Genomic DNA, 27,225 nt, shown 5'->3' on the forward strand with positions numbered 1-27,225 from the left:
GAAAACCTTCCCAGTGTCAGTTGTGGTAGTTAAAGGCCTGGGGTCAGTGGGGTATGGGTGCAGTGAATATTGACTTGATCTTGTGGACTTCTTTTGCTGGCTCACCAAATTCATCTTGCTTAATTCTGATGAACACAAGTTTCAGTGCCTTGAAAAAACGATATCTGAGGCCTCGTACACACGACCGTTTTCCTCGAAACTTGGTGGCAGAGCTTTTTTGCCGAGGAAAACGGTCGTGTGTATGTTTTTCATCGAGAAAACTGTAGAGGAACTCGATGAGAAAAAAAGAGAACAAGTTTTTTCCTCGTCGGGAGTCTCAATTTCCTCGTTGTGTTCCTCGTCGGGCTGGTTTTCGACGAGAAACACGTTCGTGTGTATGCTTAGAAACCCGCACATGCTCAGAAGTGTGGCGCCAGTGGAATCAAACTTCCCTTTTATAGTGCCGTCGCACGTGTTTTACGTCACCGCGTTTGAGAACGACGAGATTTTGTCTTGACAGTGTGTACGCAAAGAAAGCTTGTCAAGTTTCTCGACAAGCCTAACAAGGAACTCGTCGAGGAAAAAGATGTTTCATTTAGCAAAAAAATAAAAACTCCAGAGGTGATCAAATACCACCAAAAGAAAGCTCTATTTGTGTGAAAAAAATAAATAAAAAATTTGGGTACAGCGTTGTATGACCGCGCAATTGCCATTCAAATTGCGTCAGCGCTGAAAGCTGAAAATTGGTCTGGGCAGGAGGGGGGTTTAAGTGCCCAGTAAGCAAGTGGTTAAGATTTCAATGACAATAACTGACATTTGTTTGAAATAAGATACATTTTGCAGCCTAACAGAATAGATATTATTATATAACGATGAATACTATTTTTATGTAAACTTGTTACAGCATTCCTAGTTGTTGAGCAAACTGTTTATGGTCATGTGGAATTGCAATGTCTTAATAACTTCATGCCAAACAAACCTTTTCAACATTCGTTATTTTTGCCTTAAGCAGACAGACGACCGTAAAATTTGCAGCATGCAAAGAAGCCCGGAGCAAACAAATAGGGGGGGGGGAAGCTTTTAGAGAAAAAAGAATGCACCCCTCCCTGATTCTAGTAATATAACATTATGAAAAAATGCCTGAGGGTTACATAATTGCTGTAAGAAAAGATTTTTAATTTTGGGGTAGGACCAGCGGCAGCTGTTAACTGGGCAAACTGTTTTTCTCAAGGTGAATTTCCACTTTAAAACGCCCACTGAAAACTATATATATAGAAACTACAGACCATAATCCACATCCACATCATCTCTTCATCTCTTTTACCTGAGAGAGAGTATCTCCATTAGTACTTCCACCATGTCTGCCCGCTTTAGCTCAGGATCATCTTATCAAGTTTCAAACTCAGGTGGTGGCTACGGTGGTAGCTCCTTCGGAGGTGGAAGTGGTGGTGGCTACGGTGGTAGCTCCTTCGGAGGTGGAAGTGGCGGTGGCTTTGGAGGTGCTGGCTACGGTGGTAGCTCCTTCGGAGGTGGAAGTGGTGGTGGCTTCGGAGGTGGAAGCTATGGTGGAGGGTTTGGTGGTGGATCAGGTGGGGGAGCCAGTTCTGGGTTTTCTATCAATGCTGGGGGTTCAAGTAACTTCACTGGAAATGATAAGCAGACCATGCAGAACCTCAATGACCGTCTGGCTACCTACCTAGAAAAAGTCAGGGACCTGGAAACAGCTAACGCTGAGCTGGAGCTCAAGATCCGTGAGTGGTATGAGAAGCAAGTAGGTGCTGCAGCAGGTGCAGGAGCCAAAGATTACAGCAAGTACTATGAAATCATCAATGACTTGAGGGGAAAGGTAGGTTCTGATGTAATGAGAGTTGAGAGTTTTTTAAATACTAAATTGATGTTCAAATTATTAATATATTTTATAAAAGAACAAAAGTGATAATTCACTTCTCAGGCAAGGCTGATCGAAGCATTCCAATTTATTTCTTCTGAATAATTTTATATATTTCGGCTGACGTTCTGTTATGAATAATTTTATATAGTTCTGCTGCCCTACTGTATAAAATAAGTATGATTCAATAACTGCCTGATTAATTGCAGATTGGACAGTTTTGTGTACATATGTTCAGGAGAATCCAAAAATTCTCCTGGTTTTCACTTGGTTTGTAAATCAACTTCCTTATCAATACTCTGATCCACTTAATTGTACTTTTTCAGTGACCCATCTAAAATATAATTTTAACAATATTTTTGCCTTTTTCATTACTTACAACCAAAGTTTAATTTTGTTAAAAAAAAAAATGCCATTTATTTTATAAATGCACACAATAACAATAGTTTTTAATTATTATTCCTAAGTATTAATTAATAATAATTATTATTATTATTATTATTATTATTATTATTATTATTATTAATATTATTATGCAAAAGTGTTGTAGGGCTTAGTCACATTATTTGCTTTGCATACTATAACATTTATGGTTTGATAGACTGAAGACAAGAGAATTTTTGAAAATAGATCTGTAAAGGGAAAGTAACTGAAAAAAATACATGTTTTAAAAGACTGTACAGCTAACTTGCAAAATAATAATAATAATAATAATATAAATAGTGAAATGGCACAAACAATATAGAAAATAAAAATACCAAAAATAAATGTAAATGTATAATCCTCTCCCACTTAGGGGGGAGGTGGATGGGAAGGTCCTGAGTCACCTATAGTTGCTTATGGGGGCGGCAACGTTTTTTTTGGGATGTTTTAGTTCCCATTTTAATTTTTGACCTGTTTTATGTTCCCAACTCCCGGATTGTGGATGTGTACGTCGCACAATGTTATCATTCTTCCCAAAAAGTTTTCTGTATTGTGATACAGCTGTCTGTTACCTTCTAACCTTCCAACTGTCTGGTAAATTTCAATAAAAATCATTGAAACTAAATTTATAATCCTCTAAAGCCTCGTACACACGATAGGTTAAACCGATGAAAACGGTCTGATGGACCATTTTCATCGGTCCAAACCGATCGTGTGTGGGCGCCATAGGTTATTTAACCTTCGGTTAAAAAAAGCAAACTTGCTTTAAAATTTAACCAATGGATTGCTAACCGATAGGTCTAAACCGATCGTTAGTAGGCAAAACCATTCTCAGAATCAAGTCGACGCATGCTTGGAAGCATTAAACTTTGTTTTTTTCAGCACGTCGTTGTGTTTTACGTCACCGCGTTCTGACACAATCGGTTATTTAACCGATGGTGTGTAGGCGCGACGGACCATCAGTCAGCTTCATCGGTTAACCTAGGACAACTGTCCTTCAGACCGTTTTCATCAGATGGACTGATCGTGTGTACGAGGCTTAACATTTCCTCATAGTTCTAATGGTTTTCCATTCTTGGAAAAACTCTATTTTATTTTACCAGATATGGCACCATCCAGGTAAAGTACAGTTCTAGGAGATGGAGTGCTACACAATGCAAGAAAATGGCACAGATACTGTATTCAACAGACTTAGAGGTGTTTCGCTTGCGGAAACATTTTTTTTTTGTCAACCGCTACAAATACTGTAGCTGCTGATTTTTATTATATGGACACTTACCTGTTCAGGGAGCCCGCGATTTTCAGATCGGCTGTCGGGTGCTGCCATCACCATCTCTACTAAGAGAAAATGACAGTGAAGCTATTCGGCTTCACAGCCAGTACCCTACTGTGCATGCGCGAAGCACGCTGTGCTTTCTAACTGGCCCGGTGGTAGAGGAAGGAGGAGGGAGGCCGAACTTCTGAGGGATGGCACTGTGGCACCGTCTTCCAGAGATAGGGAAGGGTACCTTTCAAAAACAGGTACCCATTCGCCCCTCCCCCCTAAAAGGTGCCAAATGTGGCACCGGAGGTCAGGAAGAAGCAGATAAGCGGAAGTTCCACTTTTGGGTGGAACTCTGCTTTAAGCTGTCAATAGATGGTTCGAATCTCGGCCGGGACCGGACGAGATTCGATCCATATATGGGCAGGCTGATTGTACCCAAGTCAATCCATAAATCAACTTGGGTACAACCAGCAATCAACTTGGGTACAACCAGTATGTCAGATTTCTAGAATGTGATTATTGCTGTGTTATTTCAGAAGGGACATGAATTACACCCCCCCCCCCTCCCCCCAACTGCTGGGAGAACACTAAGGCTCTGTATTCCCCTATCAACATTGACAGTGTTAAATGCGATTTTGTTGTTGCAGAATATATGTGATATGCACATGTTCTTAACCTGTTAATAGACAAAAAAAAATAATTAGAAGGATGTCAACTTCTGCAGTGCAAGAATAGCTGGGCAATGAAGGTGAATTATGAACAGGATCAGTGTTTGCACAGTGTGCAACATTAAACAGTTTACAATAAAGAATTTATATTAGCAACTCGTGCAAATGCCAAGTATTGCCACCAATACCAATATCGGTGCAATGTAATTAGGAAGTATTAGATGTGTGAAATAATTGTATTTTACTCTTCATTTTAGATCTTGGATGTCACTGTTGGGAACTCCAGGATTGTCCTGCAAATTGACAATGCCAGACTGGCTGCTGATGACTTTAGAATGAAGTAAGTTAAACAGAAAATCTATTTTTGCGTAAACTAAAAATTGTAATATAGTTTGGACACACTTTCAAGAAAGATGTCAAGGTGTCAAGGTGCCCGAGCATTGTTCCTCTATAGTTACGTGATTGTTAAAATGTTACTACTAATGTACTGAAGTTGTCACTGTGACAATTGAGTGCTGTTAAGGCTGTATGTCAATACATTTTTGAGCTGTCTGTAATTTTTTGGACAGCTGACCATTAAATAATTAATTTTGAAGAGGTAACCATGCTACAAAGATCTTTAATAGAGTATGTAAGCTTCATTCAGAAGGCTGACCTTGTTTTGCCCTAAAATGTCCAATGAACCCCATATGTAGTATCTACTGAGTGCTCACTTGCATTCGTTTTGGGAATATGAGTATCGATACAGTGTGCAACAATTTATAGTCATTTGGTTTGATTTGAACTACTGTTTTCTCCCAAAGGTATGAGACCGAGCTGGCTCTACGCCAGAGTGTGGAGGGTGACATTGCTGGCCTCCGCAGAGCCTTGGATGACCTGAGCTTGTCCAGAGGAGACCTGGAGATCCAATATGAAAGTCTAACAGAAGAGTTGGCTTACCTCAAGAAGAACCATGCAGAGGTAAATTCATTTTCATGTTCTCAAATTTTCTGCTGATGCTCTATTCTATGGTCACCTGCAATGGCCCACGTTCTACCTTTCATAGAACAATACTATCAATTTGCAGTCATAACTGTTCATATGAAGCATGAGTAGACCCCTAAACAATCTTATGCAGTCAGATTACCCAATATAGACAAATATACAACTGATTACCTGGGTGTAACTTAGGTAAGAAAGAGGTTTTATACTGCCTCATGGAATGAGTCCACTTTTAAAAAAATATGTAGCCTGTTTTTTTTTTTTTTTACCTTAGTTTGAATCATTTCACAACACTTACATAAAATATTCAGCATAATATCCAATCTCCTCTTCTCAAGAGAGAATAAATTCAGTTCCTCTAATCTTTCCCCATAGCTAAGCTCCTCCATGCCTCTTATCAGTTTGGTTGCCCTTCTCTGCACTTTCTCCAGTTCCCCGATATCCTTTTTGAGAACTGGTGCCCAAAACTGAACTGCATATTCCAGATGAGATCTTACTACTTGAAGGTTGTATACTGCCTCATGGAATGAGTCCACGTTAAAAAAAAAATATGTAGCCTGTTTTTTTTTAATCTATGGGCCAGATTCTCGTAGAATTGCGGCCGTGTAACGTAACCCGTTTACGTTACACTGCCGCAAGTTTTCAGTGTAAGTGCCCGATCCACAAAGCACTTACCTGTAAACTTGCGGCGGTGTATCGTAAACACGTCCAGCGCAAGCCCGCCCAATTCAAATGGGGCGGGTACCATTTGAATTAGGCGCGCTCCCGCGCCGGACGTTCTGCGCATGCTCTGTTCGCATTTTTCCCGACGTGCTTTGCGCGACTTACGGCGGCCCGACGTGTTTGTGAATCGCCGGGAAAAAAAATATTCAAAAGCGACGCGGGAACGACGAGCATACTTTAACATGGTGGAGTAATTTTACACCTAACTTTGCGACGGGAAAAAAAGACTTGCGCCGACGTAACGACGGGAAAAACCTTCGTGGATCGCCGTAACTGCTAATTTGCATACCCGAAGCTCGAATACGACGCAAACCCCCTCCAGAGGCGGCCGAAGTATTGCATCCTAAGATCCGACGGTGTAAGTCAATTACACCTGTCGGATCTTAGGGTTATCTATGCGGAACTGATTCTATGAATCAGCCGCATAGATACGACAGGAGATACGACGGTGTATCAGGAGATACGCCGTCGTATCTCCTCTGTGAATCTGGCCCTATGTACCTTAGCTTGAATCATTTAACAACACTTACATAAAATATTCAGCATAATATCTTAAGGCATAATAACCTGTGAACTTCCAGTGGTGCTTCTTTCAAAGTTAAAAAAACCCAATCGATTATTGAGCACAAACTTTTTGCTTTAAAAATTTAGGGCCTGATCCACAAAAGAGATACGACGGCGTAACTGCTGTTACGCCGTCGTATCCCTGTCCCTAACTATGGAACTGATCCACAGAATCAGTTTTCCATAGTTAGGCAGAAGATCCGGCATGTGTGAGAGACTTACACTGCCGGATCTTAGGATGCAGTACCGCATCCGCCGCTGGGGGCATTTCACGTCGAAATGCCGCCTCGGGTATGCAAATTAGGACTTACGGAGATCCACAAAGCTTTTCAGCTTCGTTTTTTCTCCGTAAGTTTTAGTTTGCAAACGCAAAATTAGGGCTGCTTTTAAAAAGTGTAAACTGTTTACACCTTGTAAAAACAGACCTTTCTATCCAGCGACGCGATTTTTTTTTAATTTAAATTTTTTTTTACCCGACGCAACTTTATTGTCCCGTCGCAATCCACAAAGCCCGACGTAACGTAATTTCGCGCTATGCACGTCGGGAAAATGACGTCACGAGCATGCACAGTACGGCCAGCGCGGGAGCGCGCCTAATTTAAATGGGAATCGCCCCCTGGAGTAGAGGAACGCCTTGCGCCGGCCGGATTTAAGTTACACCACTCAAAATTTCTAGGTAAGTGCTTTGTGGATCGGGCACTTAGTTAGAGATTTTGCGGCGGTGTAACTTAAATGTAAAAAGTTACGTTGCGCCGGGTTTTTGAGGATTAGGCCCTTAATATCTGCCTAACGTTGACATTTGTGCAAATATTATACAAAGTATTAGAATATTAAAATATAATGTTCAGAATCAGGCTTGTCAATTTAACTAGCACTACAAAAAATGTGCGTTAGTATTTATGGCTTATTATTAATTATTAAATTATAATAGCATTAACATAATTTTCTTAGAACATCGGAAAATGTCACATAATCTATTCTTCTATTTTAGGAATCGCAACAGGCAAGAAGCAGTGCTGCTGGCCAGGTCAATGTAGAGATGGATGCTGCTCCTGGAATAGATCTCACTAAGATTCTGAATGACATGAGAGAAAATTATGAAAACCTGGCTGAGAAGAACCGCCGAGACGCAGAGGCATTGTTTGCCCAGAAGGTAAGATGGATATCTACATATAGATGGCAATGCAATAGAGCCTGCACTGTCGCAGTAACCAGCATATTTTGAAAAAGGAGGGTAGGGAAAGAAGATGTAGTACAATTTAGACTCCTTTCACATGGGCTTTCAAAGTTACATACAGTAGTTAGTCAGGTTGAAAAAAAGACACAAGTCCATCCAGTTCAACCATATAAAAAAAAAAAAAAAACATACAATCCCATATACCCAATTCTATACCCACAGTTGATCCAGAGGAAGGCGAAAAACCCCAGCAGAGCATGATCCAATTTGCTACAGCAGGGGAAATCCTTCCTGATCCCCCGAGAGGCAATCTGATTTTCCCCGGTTCAACTTTACCTATAAATGTTAGTACCCAGTTATATTATGCACATTTAGGAAAGAACCCAGGCCTTTCTTGAAGCAATCTACTGAGTTGGCCAGCTCTTACTGTGAAGAAACCTTTCCGTATTCAGAGATGAAATCTCTTTTCCTCTAGACGTTAAGAGTGCCCCCTTGTCCTTTGTGTTAACCGTTAAGTGAATAACTCAACACCAAGTTCACTATATGAACACCTTATATATTTGTACATGCTGATCATATCCCCCCTTAATCTCCTCTTAATCTCCTCTTCTCTTGAGAGAATAAATTCAACTCCTCTAATCTTTCCTCATAGCTGAGCTCCTCCATGCCTCTTATCAGTTTGGTTGCCCTTCTCTGCACTTTCTCCAGTTCCCCGATATCCTTTTTGAGAACTGGTGCCCAAAACTGAACTGCATATTCCAGATGAGGTCTTACTAATGATTTGAACAGGGGCAAAATGATATCTCTCTCTCTGGAGTCCATACCTCTCGTAATACAAGAAAGGACTTTGCTTGCTTTGGAAACCGCAGCTTGGCATTGCATGCCATATGATCTACCAAAAACCCCAGATCCTTCTCCACTATGGATCCCCCCAGTTGTACTCCCCCTAGCATGTATTATGCATGCATATTCTTAACCCCCAAGTACATAACTTTACATTTATCCAATCTGGCTTTCCAATCAGTTTTTCAGGAGGACCTGAATGCAAGCTTCATGCAGGTCTATGATCAGGCAAATTTAAACAGACTCGATTTTGTTTACATCTACCTATCTCTGAGTCCACCCAGGTCCAGAAAAAAGAAACATTTCCAGACCTATATGTGAGGGGTCGGAGATAACCTAATATAAACGTACAAGTCCATTTACATCTGGCTGCCAATAGATGCAACACAGGTCCACCACAATCCAGTGTCAAAAGGTTGACAAATACTGAACAGGCACAGATGTCACAAAAGTGACATCTTATTAATGATTATAGAGCTGCATTAATATGTTCCTTTTATATATGCCTAGAGTTCAGCATGAAATCTAAGAATACCAGCACAGATTATCCTTGTTATGGATAACATATGCTATGTCCAATGCAAAAATCTTTAGATGTGAGGTTATTGCTTCTGCTTATCATGCCTGGCTTCATTTTGCAATATGGTCACATATCTTCTTCATCCATGATCGTTTCAGAGTAAAGAACTTAACCAGCAGATCTCAGTCGGTGTGCAAGAAGTACAAACAACCAAGTCTGAAATCACTGACCTTAGACGGACCCTCCAAGGCTTGGAGATAGAGTTGCAGTCTCAACTGGCACTGGTATGTCAAATGAAGTGCATATAATACGGCCAAAATCTAAGAACACCTCATATGTACGGACAGGTGCTTTTGTCTATTTGAAGATATGGAGCTTTTATCTTGTAGGTGGAAATTTTTATACAAAATCTAAGTACCAGATCATCTAATGCCTCGTACACACGATCGGAATTTCCGATGGAAAAAGTCAGACGGACTTTTTCCATTGGAAATTCCGACCGTGTGTATGCCCATTAGAGTTTTTCCATTGGATATTTCGAGGAATTCCATCGGAGTTTACATAGAGAACATGTTCTCTTTTCCTCTGATGGAATTCCGTCGGAATTCCTATGTGAGTTTTGTTGGGCAAAAGCCTGATCGTGTGTATGGGGCATAACAGGACAGGATCCATTCTGACAAACCTAGGAGAGATTTACATGCCACCAGCCATTTTTCGAGAGTTCCTGTCCAAGTGAAACATACTTGGCCAAAAACTTGTAAACCCCTGTTCATCACACGTATATGTTCAAATGTAGGTGGGCACCCCTCCACATTATTGGGTTCAGGTATTTCCAAGTGAAAGGTACAGACAATGCTTTGACAAACAAATATATTTAAGATAATTGTACAATTTCAACTATGTGGCAACAATTTGGGAAAATCCTTTCTTCTGTTTCAGCATGTCTGTGCCCCTTTGTGGCCCCATTGTGAGACAAGTTTTCTTGTTCAACATCAGTATGCTTTTTTGGATGCATGGGCATGCATTTCCACAGACATGCTCCAAAATCTTGTGAAAAGTTTTCCCAGAAGTGTAGAGGGTGATATACCCACAAAGAGGTGTGCAAGTTCATTGGTGCATGGTTTTGGCCATATACGTAGTATAGATGTATGAAACAAAATGGCAAACTGTAAGGAGGATAAATCTGCTAGTTTTTATTTTATTTTATTATAAAATCCTTGGAATTGGATACACTGTTGATTTAAAGCTATTGGCTACATTTAATATTTCTATGACAAGTAGTAATAATGTGCACAAAAATAATACCATGTTTACGTTTTTTTCTATTTTATTTTTTTTAGAAAAAATCTCTTGAAGACACCTTCTCTGAGACAGAGGGCCGTTATGGAGCACAGCTCCAGCAGCTCCAACTTGTCCTCAGTGGGCTAGAGGAGCAGATTTATCAGGTCAGATCAGACATAGAACGCCAAGGCATGGAGTACAGAGAGCTGCTCAATATTAAGAACAGATTGGAGATGGAGATTGAAACATACCGTCGCCTGCTGGATGGAGAAATGGGGTGAGTGGCTAAAATAAAGTACATCAAAACATTGTAGAACCAATAAAACACAATAGTAAATAATATATGTAAAAACTGATTGATTTTTATTTGTATATGTTTAAAGGTGCCCATAGATTTAGGCAGAGAACTTAAGGCACAATTCAACTATCCATGAGAAAAACTCTTGACTGGTTTCTGCACGAACATGTATTTTCGGCCAGTCTCAGCATAAACATCAAAGGCTCAAAAGGAAATGCTGCTGAAAGCCTGCCATCCGTCCATTTATGTGGTGTCAGATGCTGGCTGATGGACCTTGTCAATGCTCCCCACATGGTACCGGTTATGGTTCGGGAGAACCGGTCGTGCAAAGTTGGGTGTTTTTGGGCCTAAGGCCTAAAGTGGCGAACATAGATTTTTCGGTTAATAACTTTCAAACCGAATGTGCTACCGACTCCAAACTTGGGGCACATCCCCCTGAATAGCACAGGTACCCCTAATAAAAGTTTGGGGTTTCGGGGACCTCAGCCACACATTCCAAGACTAGCTCACCCAGATCAGGTTCATCTAGAATTCACACAAGTTTACCCAGATCAATCCTCACTTTAAAATGTTTCACCTGGATCACATATCTCTGATGCAGCTCCAGTGCGAATTTGCACAGGACCCCTGTGCATCTTTTGGTCCAAATTCAGCCCAAAACTTGGGCTGAAACGGTGAACCAGCTCCCCTGCTGGGAGCCGCATCAGCATTAGGTGTGAACCGAGCCTAAGCCTTTTGTGGGTTAAACATGTCGGAGTGATGTCATTGGAATGTGAACGTACACATTAGGGGTCAGTGCACCCAAAACTAATATTAAAATTTTGGCAGATGATATAGAGTTACCGGAAGATTCTTTATTTCTCTCAATGACTCTATAGGTGAGATCTCCATGCTTGAGTTCCTGGTTCTGCACACCTGTTGTGTTCATTATAAGGGTTTCCCAATCTCCCTGTTGTATTTTTCATTTGTTTTAGGCTGGGTTAACACCAGTGCGAATTGGATGCAGGTTTCCCCACATCCAATCCGCATAGCATGACATTGTGACCGTCTCTCTATGGAGTCCTGTGCACGGGAGTCCTGTGCGTCTTTTGGTCCATTTCAGGTCCGAATTCAGCCTAAAATTCGGGCTGAAATGGGACCTAAAATGGTAAATGTTGATGCACCGTGACTCCTGCTGTGAGCCGCTATGTTCTCCAGTGTGAACCCAGCCTTAAAGTGGATGTAAACCCTCCATACACCCAGTGAAGTGAACAGACTCAAGTTGATACACAGAGATGAACCAAATCTCCCTACATGAGTTTTACATGTATATCTGCTGTCTTCACATTTATATACTGTTTAGAAAGTTCAGATTGTGTTAGGAAATTTTCTCTTCCTGGTTAACACAGAGTGTGATGTCTGGGCATACAGCCAAGATAGCTAAAATTGCTGATTAAAGCAAAGGCACACACCCCCTCTCATCATAGGCAGAGAGGTGTTTTGTAATAGGACCTGCTGTCTGCTAATCTATTTTAGCAGCCTCCCCAGACAGAAGATTCAGGCTGCTTTTTTCTAAAGTGCCAGAGAATTTGTCAGGAGTTATCAGGCTGATAACAGAGGAACAGTTCAGAAGAGAGCTATGGGACTTAGCTCATTGAAGATAGATAACAAAATACTGCACATATATGTGCCCAGCTCAAACTCCATGAATTGGGTTTACATCCACTTTAAGGAAAATTCAACAAGAGATGCTAGAACACTCAAACATGGGTGGAAACAAACTAATCTCACAGACGGACAGGAACAGAGTAATGCCCGTACACACAATCGGAATTTCAGAATTTTTCCATCGGAAATTCTAATGAATTCCATCAGAATTTAGATATAGAACATGTTCTATTTTTTTACGATGGAATTCCGATGTGATTTGGCCGGGCAAAAGCCCGATCGTGTAAAAGCGGCATTGGCAATGGATATAAGTATCCAGTAGCTAATGCAGCCCACCAGGATCTTTCTAATGAGATTTAAAATCATCTCAGTTACAGCATGTGTTGATAAGTAAAGCTGGTCATAGATAAAAGAGGTCTTGGACAAGAGGAATTGCAAAGAAAGTCTTGGCTTTTCACATTTTTCAATTTCAGTTGATCTAAGTGATATATTTTCACAACTCCATTCCAATTTTTTTTTCCAGGCAATCTTCTACCTCTAAGTCCTCCACCGTGTCTTCCTCTTCCAAGGCATCTTCCTCTTCCAATGCATCTTCCTCATCATCCTCTACAGCTGTTGCAGTAAAGACAGCATCTATTGAAGAGAAAAAAGGTAATACTTTCCTTTGTCCCACATTCTGACATTCAGGTTGATGCCAATTCATAAACTTGTAGTCGTTATTTTACATAATTGTTTATATTTGCATCAGAATTTGTAATTCCCCCAAAAAACTGAATATTCAGTGAAGAAATGCTGTTACTACTGTAAAACAGAAGCTAGTGAGATTTTTAGAATTTTTAGATTTTTAGATGTAGGGCCAAAAATGGGGAGGAAGCTCTTTGATGTTTTTATTTGTGTCTGTGTCTTCCTGTTCTGACAACTGCTCCCCTTAATGTAGAGGGCGGCAAATCAGAACACATCCCCTAATAGTGCCATAGACAGAAATAAAAACTTGATGAAAGTACCTATTTTTCTTAGGTCTTTCCAAAATTTGTCTGTAGTTAAGCTTTAAATTGAGTAGAATCGTGCAAAAAAAAAAAAAAAGGAAAAAGCTAAATTTGCAAAAATGTACAGGCATAAAAAAATGACACATTTATATGTTTTTGTGAAGTGATGCTTTGAAATTTAAAGTGAGATTAAAGCTTTGATTAAAAAAATAAAAATAACAAACATACTTACCTCCACTGTGCAGTTCGTTTTGCACAGAGTGGCCCTGATCGTCCTCTTCTGGGGTCCCACGGCGGCTCTCGTGGCTCCTCCCTGAAATAGATAGCGCACTCTAGGAAGCTCTCTCCCGAGGGGGTTACCTTGCGGGCGCGCTCCCGTATCATACACTCGATGTCCATAGACGCCGAGTGTATGAATCGACCCCGTCCCTCGGCGGCCACGTCATTGGATTTGATTGACAGCAGCGGGAGCCAATAGCTGCACTGCTATCAATCTATCCAATGAAGAGACGAGAAGCCGTGGAGAAAGCGGCGCGGGATCGCACCCACGTAAATTCGGGGGGTTCAGGTAAGTAAAACAGAGGCCGGGGGCCGGACACTGCAATGTGTTTTTCTACCTTAATGCATAGGATGCATTAAGGTGAAAAAACACAAAGGTTTACAACCCCTTTAGGTCCCGTACACAGGACAGAATTTCGGGAGACATTGGGCTGGCTTCCTTCGGACGACCATGCTGGAAAACCAGCAGCCGACCAACTCTTGATAAGCGCTCTCAGCCAATGGCAGAGAGCGCCGATCAAAGTGTTCTGGCTGGGTGGGGCATCCCCCTGTCACAACACAACAGCTCTGAGGGGAAATCGCTGAACTAACGCTGCATGGTTAGTACAGCGGCTCCAACCCGGAGCTGACACTTGCGGGGTTGAACGGAAAAAGAAAAGAATAGTGTGTATCCGTCTTTAGTTCATGAGACAAGCGGAGTCAGCCTTTGGCTATCCAGTAACTGAACAACCTTTGAACAGACTCCAAAAGCATTAAGTATTGTAGATAATAGAGCAGTGTCCATAAACACTGGAAACCAATCAGATTTCAGCTTAATAAAGCGACATTATCTATAGATGAATTGTGATTGCTTTCTATAGGTTAGTGTTGCTTGCTTCTTGATGAAATAAGTTTGCTGGAACAGAACTAAAGCATGCCCCAAACCATATTCTGTGACCAATGGTCATTGATGCCTACATGCCCTGGAAAATTCAGAATGTGTCAGTTAACAGAAACTCTATGACTTATATGACATACCCAAGCTAAAAAATCCCCATCAATTTACACAGCACATACATAAATACAGTATATTATACATTATAGATTGATAATACTTAGATACTGTGCTGTCCAAATTTTCTATTGTTTAAATAATGTATTATTATTTTTAATAATGTAACTGTATCTAACAGTTACATTATTGGATAAGTGACATCACAGAAGAATACTGCAGCCTATAGGTTGCAGTATTTATCTGCAGGCTCAAGGCTTTATTTTTAACAGAAAAGCCTCCAGCCTGCATTTCTGGGGCTGAAATTGTTTTTCAATAGGCTTAGCAAGTGGTGTAGGCTCTTAGGGATAGGCATTGTCATGATGACGTCACTAATAAAACTAAAGCTGAACACTTTGCCTATGAACCACAAATACTTATCATTCGTAGAGGAGTCTTGCAGGGAAAGCATTGAGCCCAGATGGTCCCAATCAGATTGCAGTCTAAAGGAGGGTTCAACAAACTGTTCTATACAAGGGGCACATTGTACATTTACAAATATTTGGCCATAGAAAGAAATCCCCATTGTTGTCCTCCCTTACTGTACATCATTACATCAAGGTCCCAATCAAAATCTTCTTTACATCAGGGTCCCCACCACAATCCTTCCTTACATCAGGGTCCCTATCCAAGTTCCCCTTCCATCAGGGTCCCCCTCAGAGCCCCCCCCCCCCACATCAGAGCCCCCATTACATGGGAGGGTTGACCCCCCCACTGACCCTAGCTGCGGGCTAAATAAAATCTTGTAGTCAGCCGGATGGGGCCCATGGACAGTAGCGTGATTACCTCTGGTCTAGGGCATATGAAGTGGCCTAAAACCACCCTGGGAATCCTGCCATAGTGTAATTTTGAATACAGACAGAAGATGGGTTCCAATAATAATGCAATTTTCTGATTTTGATTCCAGACCCAACCAAAACCAGAGTAGTGAAGACCATTGTGGAGGATATTGTAGATGGGAAGGTCGTGTCCTCCTCTGTGCAGGAGAGAGAAGAGAAGGTGAATTAAAATGAAAGGTCAAGATTCTCTTGGGACTTGTGGAGGTGCAAGGGGCTAAGCATTGATTCAATTTTCCTAAATGTAAAATTAATCTTTTAAAAAATTCTTGAGATTAAATAAAAATCTGTTCTGACTACTACCTTGTGGGTATTCCTTTTTTCAAAGCGTCGGTGTTGGGTTATCAAAAGCATCGATTATTATGCATGACAGTACAAGATGGGCTTTCACTTTAGTGATTAAAGGACAAGTACATATTGAATATGCCCATAAGAACCCCCCCACCTTGTGTTTCTGACACCTCTTTTGGGCTGAGAAGTGTGTCTACTGTATCCAAAGACTATCCTCCAATCACTGAGCATCACAAATATATAGCTGGATTCAGATACGGCGCCGCATCTTTAAGGCGGCGTAGCGTATCGTATTTACGCTACGCCGCCTTAAGTCAGAGAGGCAAGTACTGTATTCACAAAGCACTTGCCTCTTAACTTCACGTGGCGTAGCGTAAATGGGGCCGGCGTAAGCGCGCCTAATTCATATGAGGAAGGGGGGGGCGTGTTTTATGTTAATGATTGGTGACCTGGAAAAAGAGAGATAGGATCTGACTGGTCTAGACTAAAAAATAATATTTTTAACAATAGCACCTCATCCCAAAATTATATATGGGAAAGTAGAACAGTGGCGGGACTATAACGGTGCATGCAGAGACCAATAAAGAAAAATAGAACCAATACTATAAATTTTAATGATTTATTAAAAGACATAAAGTAGCGTCGGGTTGTAAGGCATATCATAGACTATACAAAAGCCTACTACACAGATCAACAACCTGATCACCAATACAGAGTTAAAAAGGTTCCCATAGCAGACATTAGTACTATGACGGAGATCGCAACCTGGTTGGTAAACCCTATATATTTCGCCCGATTAGGCTTCTTCAGGGGTGGTTGAGATCAGAGTTTAGGATTCTGATAATGACATACAGAAAAAGAAAATTAGTGATTTATACATACATACATTAAATATAAAATGATTGGTGACCTGACGTGATTGATGTTTTTTACAAATGGCGCATACGCCGTCCGTGTACATATCCCAGTGTGCATTGCTCCAAAGTATGCCGCAAGGACGTATTGGTTTCGACGTGAGCGTAAATTATGTCCAGCCCCATTCACGGACGACTTACGCAAACGATGTAAAATTTTCACATTTTGACGCAGTAACGACGGCCATACTTAACATTGGCTACCCCATTCACACAGACTGAATGTACATGCAGTTTCACAAAACAATAGCGCTGCAATAAATTTTTTTTGTATAAATAATATACCCCCTAAAATGCACCTCTCCTTTAAAGGTCAGCTGCTCCACAATTGAGATTTTGCTTTGGGGTAAGTACTGGTGTGCTGGATCCCTCACTTGATGTGAGATTTCCTAGCAAAGATTTATTATTACCGTATATACTCGAGTATAAGCCAAGTTTTTTAGCACACAAGTCACCTTTTTGCGCCTGATTTTCTGGACTTTGGGGCCCGGCTGTCCTTAGGTCCCCTGGACCCCAAACTTATCACACATGTATCACCACTCTTTCTCTACAAGTGTGCAAAGTTTGTTGTCCGGGAGACCTACGGCCGCGGAGCATCAGTTTTTCAAAGCCGGGCACCCCTTCCATAGACTCCCATGTTAAATGGTAATTTCTCTGGTGATTTTGGGGACCCAGTACCAGCCGGTCGTAGGTCTCCTAGACCCGGAACTTGGCACACATGTAGCCCAATTTCTCCTCTATAAGTGTGCAAAGTTTGTTGTCTGGGGGAAGCAAAGACAAGTGCAGTGTGTGGCATCACGCCTTCTATGCTGGAGAGACGTACATATTTTCCTTAGCAGCAGGAGTGTGTTTGTAAAGTGAGAGAGAGAGAGGCGGAGCCACCTGCACTGCCAGGTGATACTACAGGGAGTGCAGAATTATTAGGCAAGTTGTATTTTTGAGGATTAATTTTATTATTGAACAACAACCATGTTCTCAATGAACCCAAAAAACTCAATAATATCAAAGCTGAATATTTTTGGAAGTAGTTTTTAGTTAGTTTTTAGTTTTAGCTATTTTCGGGGGATATCTGTGTGTGCAGGTGACTATTACTGAGCATAATTATTAGGCAACTTAACAAAAAACAAATATATACCCATTTCAATTATTTATTTTTACCAGTGAAACCAATATAAAATCTCAACATTCACAAATATACATTTCTGACATTCAAAAACAAAACAAAAACAAATCAGTGACCAATATAGCCACCTTTCTTTGCAAGGACACTCAAAAGCCTGCCATCCATGGATTCTGTCAGTGTTTTGATCTGTTCACCATCAACATTGCGTGCAGCAGCAACCACAGCCTCCCAGACACTGTTCAGAGAGGTGTACTGTTTTCCCTCCTTGTAAATCTCACATTTGATGATGGACCACAGGTTCTCAATGGGGTTCAGATCAGGTGAACAAGGAGGCCATGTCATTACTTTTTCATCTTTTATACCCTTTCTTGCCAGCCACGCTGTGGAGTACTTGGACGCGTGTGATGGAGCATTGTCCTGCATGAAAATCATGTTTTTCTTGAAGGATGCAGACTTCTTCCTGTATCACTGCTTGAAGAAGGTGTCTTCCAGAAACTGGCAGTAGGACTGGGAGTTGAGCTTGACTCCATCCTCAACCCGAAAAGGCCCCACAAGCTCATCTTTGATGATACCAGCCCAAACCAGTACTCCACCACCACCTTGCTGGCGTCTGAGTCGGACTGGAGCTCTCTGCCCTTTACCAATCCAGCCACGGGCCCATCCATCTGGCCCATCAAGACTCACTCTCATTTCATCAGTCCATAAAACCTTAGAAAAATCAGTCTTGAGATATTTCTTGGCCCAGTCTTGACTTTTTTAGCTTGTGTGTCTTGTTCAGTGGTGGTCGTCTTTCAGCCTTTCTTACCTTGGCCATGTCTCTGAGTATTGCACACCTTGTGCTTTTGGGCACTCCAGTGATGTTGCAGCTCTGAAATATGGCCAAACTGGTGGCAAGTGGCATCTTGGCAGCTGCACGCTTGACTTTTCTCAGTTCATGGGCAGTTATTTTGCGCCTTGGTTTTTCCACACGCTTCTTGCGACCCTGTTGACTATTTTGAATGAAACGCTTGATTGTTCGATGATCACGCTTCAGAAGCTTTGCAATTTTAAGAGTGCTGCATCCCTCTGCAAGATATCTCACTATTTTTGACTTTTCTGAGCCTGTCAAGTCCTTCTTTTGACCCATTTTGCCAAAGGAAAGGAAGTTGACTAATAATTATGCACACCTGATATAGGGTGTTGATGTCATTAGACCACACACCTTCTCATTACAGAGATGCACATCACCTAATATGCTTAATTGGTAGTAGGCTTTCGAGCCTATACAGCTTGGAGTAAGACAACATGCATAAAGAGGATGATGTGGTCAAAATACTCACTTGCCTAATAATTCTGCACTCCCTGTAGAGCCGGACTGGGTAGGTGAGATGCAAGGCGATGTGGGGAATGGGGGAGAATGGCACAGAGGTCAGAGCTGAGGAGTGGTGAGAGAGTGATGAGGACACCCTGTAAATCAGAGCTGAACCCTGTACACTGTGCATAGCGCACCTCTAAACCCTGCACTGTACATAGCACACTCCTCGACACTGCTCTCTGTACATTGGTCACCCCTGAAACCACACCTCTGAACTCTGTACATAGCATACTCCTCAACCCTGCTCTCTTGCATTGAACAACCCTAAAACCGAACGCTGCACTCGGTACATAGCGCACTCCTGAACCCTACACTATAAATGTAGCGCACCTCTGAACTCTGCACTCTGTACATAGCGCACCCCTGAACTCTGCACTCTGTACATAGCGCACCCCTGAACTCTGCACTCTGTACATAGCACACCCCTGAACTCTGCACTCCGTACATAGCGCACCCCTGAACTTAGCGAACTTACTCATGGTATTTATTGTCTCTTTAAGATCCTCCTACTGTTGGCACAATTTGACCACACCCATGGCGGGGGGGCTGGTTGAGTTCCTACACCTTTTTCCCAGAAGAAAGAAGCCATGGATAAATTTATATAGTTTTACAGATACAACTGGACCTTTGAGGACAATCATAATGCTGATGTGGCCTACAATGAAGTTGAGTTTGACACCCCTATTTTAGAGTCTTAGGCACTGAGCTACAGGCTCCTGAACACTTAAATGTTAACAGGAACAATTAAAAAGCATGTGGATGAGCATTGTTGAGCAATGTTGAACATTTTTAACATATTTATTTCAAGTTTGAACTAGCCAAGGTATTATGCCATTTTTTATTTTGCACACATTTAAAAAATAATTTTAGGCCCAAAGATTAGTTAAAACCCCAAACAATATATATTTTCTGAAAGGACAGACATTTACTGGGAAGTTCAGTGTGCTTATGTTTCTCCTCCTCTAGCTCTTATGCATGTATGTGGGTGTGGGGAGGGCTAAAAAAAAAATGATTTGGTGTAAACATTTTGAGCCAGATTCACAAAAAAGATACGACGGCGTATCTCCTGATACGCCGTCGTATCTCTGAGATACGATTGTCGTATCTATGCGCCTGATTCATAGAATCAGGTTACGCATAGATAGCCCTAAGATCCGACAGGTGTAAGTGACTTACACCGTCGGATCTTAGGCTGCAATTCTAGGCCGGCCGCTAGGTGGCGATTCCATTGCGGTCTGCGTAGAATATGCAAATTACTAGTTACGCTGATTCACAAACGTCCGCGCTGCCCGTCGCTGTAAATTTACATCGTTTCCGTAGAGATACGCCGCGTAAAACTAAAGCTGCCCTCTAGGTGGTCTAGCCAATGTTAAGTATGGGCGTTGTTCCCACGTCGAAATTTGAAATTTCACGTCGTTTGTGTAAGTCGTCCGTGAATGGCGCTGGACGCCATTTACGTTAACATCGTAACCAATGATCTCCTTGCAACGTCATTTAGCGCAATGCACGTCGGGAAATTTTAGGGACGGAGCATGCGCAGTACGTTCGGTGCGGGAATGCGCCTAATTTAAATGGGCGCAGGGCGGATTTACGATACGCCGCCGCAAGTTTACAGGCAAGTGCTTTGTGAATCAAGCACTTATGCTGAAAACTTGCGGCGGTGTAACGTAAATGTAATACGTTACGCCGCCGCAACGTAGGGCGATTTCTTTTTACTTTCACAAAAAAAAATATTTATAGTGCATAGTATATCGTAAAAGTCCCCTATATGTTATATTTTATGGCAGGTTTTCTTTCTTGAGTCATCAGGGATATTTTACACTTCTAAAATGTGACCTGCGTTCCTTGGAAGCTACAGCAATGGAGCACAGAAAGTGACAACAGAAACCGGAAGTGACAGATTAACATTTTCAGGTTTATTCTGGATAGGGGAGATCAGTGAACTAATGTTCGCTGGTCTCCCTCCCCTTCACCCAGCCGACATATACACATACGCCACCCCATAGGTGAGGCAGCAGACTATAGTATTTTCTGGTATTTTCTGGCTAAAAGGTCATGAAACTGGCAAAGAGTCAAGGGTGATGAGCTTGGGTGTGTTCAGAGGTGTGTTCAGAGTAGGATCCAAACCCATATGTGTGATCCCATCAGGAAGCTGTCACCTGTATGGGCCACTCGTCTGCATCTGGAGCTTTTCCATCTCTAGTGGCAGATGATTAGACTGTACAGGTGACAGCTTCCTGGCAGGATCACACACCTGGGTTTGGATCCTACTCTGAACAGGCAGCTGTAATAAAGACCGGTCATTGCTGTTCTCTCTCTTTAACTCCTAGACGCCGACAGTATGCAAATATGCGGCCTCTATGCAGGTGGGCCCTGGCGCTGAGCATCCGCATATTTGCATACCAATTTGCAGACACAGCTATGCTGAGAGCGCACACCCTGTGAGCTCCCAGCACAGTTACCAGTGGCTATCAGAGAGCTCCCGATTGTTTCCTGCGATCAGGAGCTTTCAGATCATGTGATCGCCGGCGGGCACATGATCATAAACCTCACCCCGCATCCTGGCATCTAAAACCTCTTAAAGGGCTGGGAAGTGCCAGCGCAAAGGTGTTGTCTTGATACCCCACCTCCCAGTTTTCTGCAAAAAGCCTGTAGTGGTTGGGCCAGTTTTTTACTTTCTGCTATAAAACACATCCAATAAAATAAAAAATAAATAGTTTTAGGACAATGTGGCCCGGATTCACGTACGAGTTACGCCGGCGTATCTCCAGATACGCCGCAACTCTGAGTCCGAGCCGTCGTATCTATGCGCCTGATTCTTAGAATCAGTTACGCATAGATTTGTATTAGATCCGACCGGCGTAAGTCTCTTACGCCGTCGTATCTTAACTGCATATTTACGCTGGCCGCTAGGGGTGTGTACGCTGATTTACGCCTAGAAATATGTAAATCAGCTAGATACGCCAATTCACGAACATACGCCCGGCCAACGCAGTACAGATACGTTAGGCTTTTCCCAGCATAAAGTTACCCCTGCTATATGAGGCGTACCAATGTTAAGTATGGACGCCGTTCCCGCGTCAAATTTTTAAAATTTTACGTTGTTTGCGTAAGTCGTTCGCGAATAGGGCTGGGCGTTATTTACGTTCGCGTCGAAAGCATTGGCTTCTTGCGGGTTAATTTGGAGCATGCGCACTGGGATACTTTCACGGACGGTGCATGCGCCGTTCGTAAAAAGCGTAATTTACGTGGGGTCACATAAAATTTACATAACACACGCCCATATCTACCACATTTGAATTAGGCGGGCTTATGCCAGCCTATTTACACTACGCGGCCGCAACTTTCGTTTGAGAACACGGCACTTGCCTGTAAAAGTTGCGGAGGCGTAACATTAATAGGATACGTTACGCCCGCACAAAGATACGCGATTCTACGTGAATCCGGACCTATATATCTTGCTACATATTTTTGGTAAAAAAATTAAATAATTTAGTCCACCAGACCCACTGATTGGCTCCCGCTGTGCATACCTCCCAACTTTTTGAGATGGGAATGAGGGCCACCTATCAGCAAAAGTATACAGGCATAGGACACACCCATTGCCACGCCCCCTTAAAGGAGAATTGTACAAAAAAAAGATTGGTTAAACCCACAAGTGCTTTTTTTTAACTACTACAGTTCCTTTATATTGGCTCTTGAAACTTACAAATGCAGCAATTTAGAAATCCGATGAAAGTTTTAGCACTGGAAAACACTTTTTGATAGATAACAAATGCATTTTATATACATCTATATAGACCAGACAAAAATGGGGGACAAATGAGGAGGAATGAGGGACAGAGGGACATTGCTCCAAATCAGGGACAGTCCCTCGAAATCAGGGACAGTTGGGAGCGATACCAAAAAATACTGACCTTTGACCCTGATTTTGACCCTGACCTTGACCCAAACACTAACCCTGGCACTGACCTAGATCAAACCTTAATCTATGTTTATTTTATTTTTTATGGGGTTTTTTTCTACACACATTTTTTCTTTTCCTCTCTCTGCAAGGACAAAGATATCTCTCTCATCTCTTGACAGAGACAGAAAACACAGGGACGGGCTTCACAGTGACTGATCACTGTGATAGCCTATCAGAAGCTATCACAGCAATCAGTGGCAGAAATTAATGGGCACAGTGGCAGCATTTGATGGCACAGTGGCCGCATTTGATGGGCACAGTGGCAGCTTTTGAGGGCACAGTGGCAGCATTTGATGGGCACAGTGGCTGCAATTATTGTTTTTTTTTTTTTTGTATTTTTCCATTTGTTTGCATCCCCCTAAAAATTTGAGCACCAGCCGCCACTGCCCAAAGACCGGCTCATGACCCAAAAATGTCTCTGCAATGCCATCTAGACCTAACATAATACCAGGTGTATTGACTAATATTTACTGACTAATGTTCTCCGTAGAGGTGCACTGTTTGCTGTGTTATAGTGCCCCCCGCTGGACGCACCAGAAAGTTTGCAGAAGTTCTTTTAATATTTTGCCCAAGTTGTATCTGTAGCTCACCAGTGACATCGTGTGGCAGTTAAGTTTTTAGAATATTAATTATATTCTAGTATTCCCGCAGTCCAGTTTTGTTACGAGAATAAGTCAGGAACCTGGAAATGTTCTTTAACCACTTCCATACTGGGTCTATTCTGGCACTTCTCTCCTACATGTAAAAATCATCATTATTTTGCTAGAAAATTACTCAGAAACCCCAAACATTGTATATGTTTTTTTAGCAGGCACCCTAGGGAATAAAATATCGGTCGCTGCAACTTTTTATGTCACATGGTATTTGCGCAACAATATTTCAAATGCTTTTTTTTTTAAAAAAATCGTTTCATGAATTAAAAAATACCAAAATAGTAAAGTTAGCCCAATTTTTTTTGTATAATGTGAAAGATGATGTTACGCCGCGTAAATAGATACCCAACATGTCACGCTTTGAAATTGCGCACACTTGTAAAATGGCATAAAAACTCCATAGGCGACGCTTTAGAGTTACAGAGGAGGTCTAGAATTGTTGCTCTAATGCACGTGGCGATACCTCACATTTGTGATTTGAATGCCGTTTACATATGCGGGCGCGACTTACGTGTGCGTTCGCTTCTGTGCGTGAGCACACGGGGACAGGGGGCGCTTTGTGAAAAAAAAAACGATGTTTATTGTTTATTTTACTTCATTTTTTTTTTTTTTACACTTTCTCTTTTAAAGAAATATTTATTTTTTATCACTTGTATTCCTATTACAAGGAATGTAAACATCCCTTGTAATAGGAAAGGTGTGTGACAGGTCCTCTTTGTGGAGAGATGTGGGGTCTATAAGACCCCACATCTCTCCTCCAGGCTGAAAAGATTGAGATAAAAAAAAACGAATGATCCCTTTCTTTCCAGCCGAGTTCTCGGCTTTGTATACTTCCACGCGGGGCACCCTGAACTGCTATGAGGGGCCCTCTGGACTGGTCTCCGGGCTATTACTCAGGTTACCTTGTTGATGATCCGGTGACTTGTCGGTATGGTTCCTCTATCAAGATGGTTCCTGTAAGGACTTTGCAGGCGCAATCCTTGCCGACGGAAATCTCCGAACCTCGGCCGGCATCCAGGCTCATTCTTTAACCACTTAACACCCGCCCGCCATCAAATGACGGCGGGCGGAATGCTCTATTGTTCCGACAGGACGTCATATGACGTCCTGTCATTTAAAGCCTCTAGGGTGCGCGCGCGCACCCATCGCGTCACTGGGAACACAGTGCGCGTGCCCGGCGGCCGCCATGGCCACCGGGCACCCGCGATTGCCCAGTAACTGAGCAAGGACGTGGAGCTCTGTGTGTAAACACAGAGCTCCACGTCCTGTCAGGGAGAGAGGAGACCGATCTGTGTCCCTTGTACATAGGGACACAGATCGGTCACCTCCCCCAGTCACCCCCCCTCCCCCTACAGTTAGAACACACCCAGGATACACATTTAACCCCTTCCCCGCCCCCTAGTGGTTAACCCCTTTCCTGCCAGTCACATTATACAGTAATCAATGCATATTTATAGCACTGTTCACTGTATAAATGTGAATGGTCCCAAAAATGTGTCAAAAGTGTCCGATGTGTCCTCTATTATGTCGCAGTCCCGAAAAAAAACGCAGATCGCTGCCATTCCTAGTAAAAAAAATAAAAATCATTATGTCCCCTATTTTGTAGGCAATATAACTTTTGCGCAAACCAGGTTATTGCGATTTTTTTTTACCAAAAATATGTAGAAGAATACGTATCGGCCTAAACTGGGAAAAAAATATATATATTTTTTAAAAAAATTGGATATTTATTATAGCAAAAAGTAAAAAATATTCTTTTTTTGTTTATAGCCCGAAAAATAAAAACCGCACAGGCGAGCAAATACCACCAAAATAAAGCTCTATTTGTGGGGAAAAAAGGGCGTCAATTTTGTTTGGGAGCCACGTCGCACGACCGCGCAATTGTCAGTTAAAGCGACACAGTGCCGGAAGCTAAAATCTCATCTGGGCAGGAAGGGGGTGTATGTGCACAGTAGGCAAGTGGTTAACATCCCCGTTGGAGGATGTTAAAAAAAGAGCCAGGAGGCCGAGCAAGCGTAACGAGCCATCCGAGCGAAGCGAGGACGTGAGGCCGACTGGCCACTTACCTCAAATTCCACGTCGCCCTGGAGGCTCGGTGATTTCCGTCGGCAAGGATTGCGCCTGCGCAGTCCTTACAGGAACCATCTCGATAGCCGGAACCATATCGTCAGATCACCGGCTCTATCGGAGACACAACCATCCTAATCCCAACCCCTCCCTGTGTATCAGAGATCCATCAGATAACAAGTAGTCTCCTTTTCAGCCATTCCCAGGATTCACCAGCAGGTGTCACTATTCCCTCATAATGATAACTGAAACCCTGACACCAGTCCTAGTAATGTGATCTCCCTGACCAGGATAGATTTATGACTTCCAGGACATCCCCCCCCCCCCCCCCCCCCCCCACACACACACACACTGACAGCTATCTGAAGTAGAATAGTTTGAGGCTATGAGACATACCACAGAAAAATGTGCAAAGATGAATGTGATTGCACAAGGGCCCCTTTGCTCAGACATTTATGGCATTTGAGAGGCACCTTCAGGATTCCCAGAAATGCTGCTTAAAGACAAAATCTGATCTGCTTCCCCCCTTATTAACATAGTAATACAATTTTTAATTACAAAAAGTTTCTGTTTTTATGACATACTTTATTATATATCCATATATCCAGTGATCGTCACTTGGTGCCTATGCTTCTCTATGCAATGGAGGCAGATCATGGCTTGTGGGGTGCAGTACATAGCTTACTAAAATCACCACACCACCCTGACACAATATCCTCAAGACCCCTTAGTACCGACGCAAGCAGTGGGCTGGCTCCTGGGAGGAGTTATGTAAATATCAAAAAGAGGGAGTGAAAATCAGCACAATACAATCGGTTGCATTGTACTGTGGATTTCCTAATTTTCACATTTCCGAAATTTAAAACTTTTATATATCTGAATTTTAGAATTTTAGAATATTCAAAAAAAATCGGAAATTGTAAAATTATATTATATTATTATATTTACGAATTAACAAATTTGTTAAAAAACTAAAATAATAATAAAGTGTTTTTTTTATTATTATTATTATTATTATTATTATTATTATTATTATTATCATTTATTATTATTATCATTTATTATTATTAATTTGTTTCATTCACTAAGAGACAAATTTGAAAGGAAATTCCAATACTAATAATTTAATAGTTTGTAAGAGTTAAGTTATTATTAGTTAGTTATTTCATGTATACAAATTTTGGAATTTTCTGATCTTCGTTCCTACAGTATTTTTGAATTTTTGTTCTTTTGAACTCCTGGATTTTCATTCTTATTTTTGGATTTTAAAATTTTAAAATTTACGAATTTACGAATTTTGGGGCTTTTTTTTATTTCTGATTTTTCAAATTTGCGAAATTTTGAATTTTCGAATATTCAAAAAAAATTGGAAATTGTAAAATTTGGATATTTCCGGATTAACAAATTTGTTGAAATTTGTTAAAAAACAAAAATAATAATAAAATGTTTTTATTATTATTATTGTTATT

The 27,225-nt window shown here is 41.7% G+C and overlaps 1 protein-coding gene across 1 annotated transcript; it reads left to right on the forward strand.

Moving 5' to 3' along the window:
* The first annotated feature begins 1,255 nt into the window (after positions 1-1,255).
* LOC120918667 (keratin, type I cytoskeletal 47 kDa-like) lies at positions 1,256-15,689 on the forward strand. Its single transcript, XM_040330350.1, has 8 exons — positions 1,256-1,825; positions 4,480-4,562; positions 5,026-5,182; positions 7,482-7,643; positions 9,189-9,314; positions 10,371-10,588; positions 12,780-12,907; positions 15,459-15,689. Exons 1-8 carry the CDS (start codon positions 1,337-1,339, stop codon positions 15,557-15,559), a joined length of 1,464 nt encoding a protein of 487 aa, XP_040186284.1. The 5' UTR covers positions 1,256-1,336; the 3' UTR covers positions 15,560-15,689.
* The last annotated feature ends 11,536 nt before the right edge of the window (positions 15,690-27,225 follow it).

The sequence above is a fragment of the Rana temporaria genome, chromosome 12 (genome assembly GCF_905171775.1).
Source record: "Rana temporaria chromosome 12, aRanTem1.1, whole genome shotgun sequence".
NCBI classification, from domain to species: domain Eukaryota; kingdom Metazoa; phylum Chordata; class Amphibia; order Anura; family Ranidae; genus Rana; species Rana temporaria.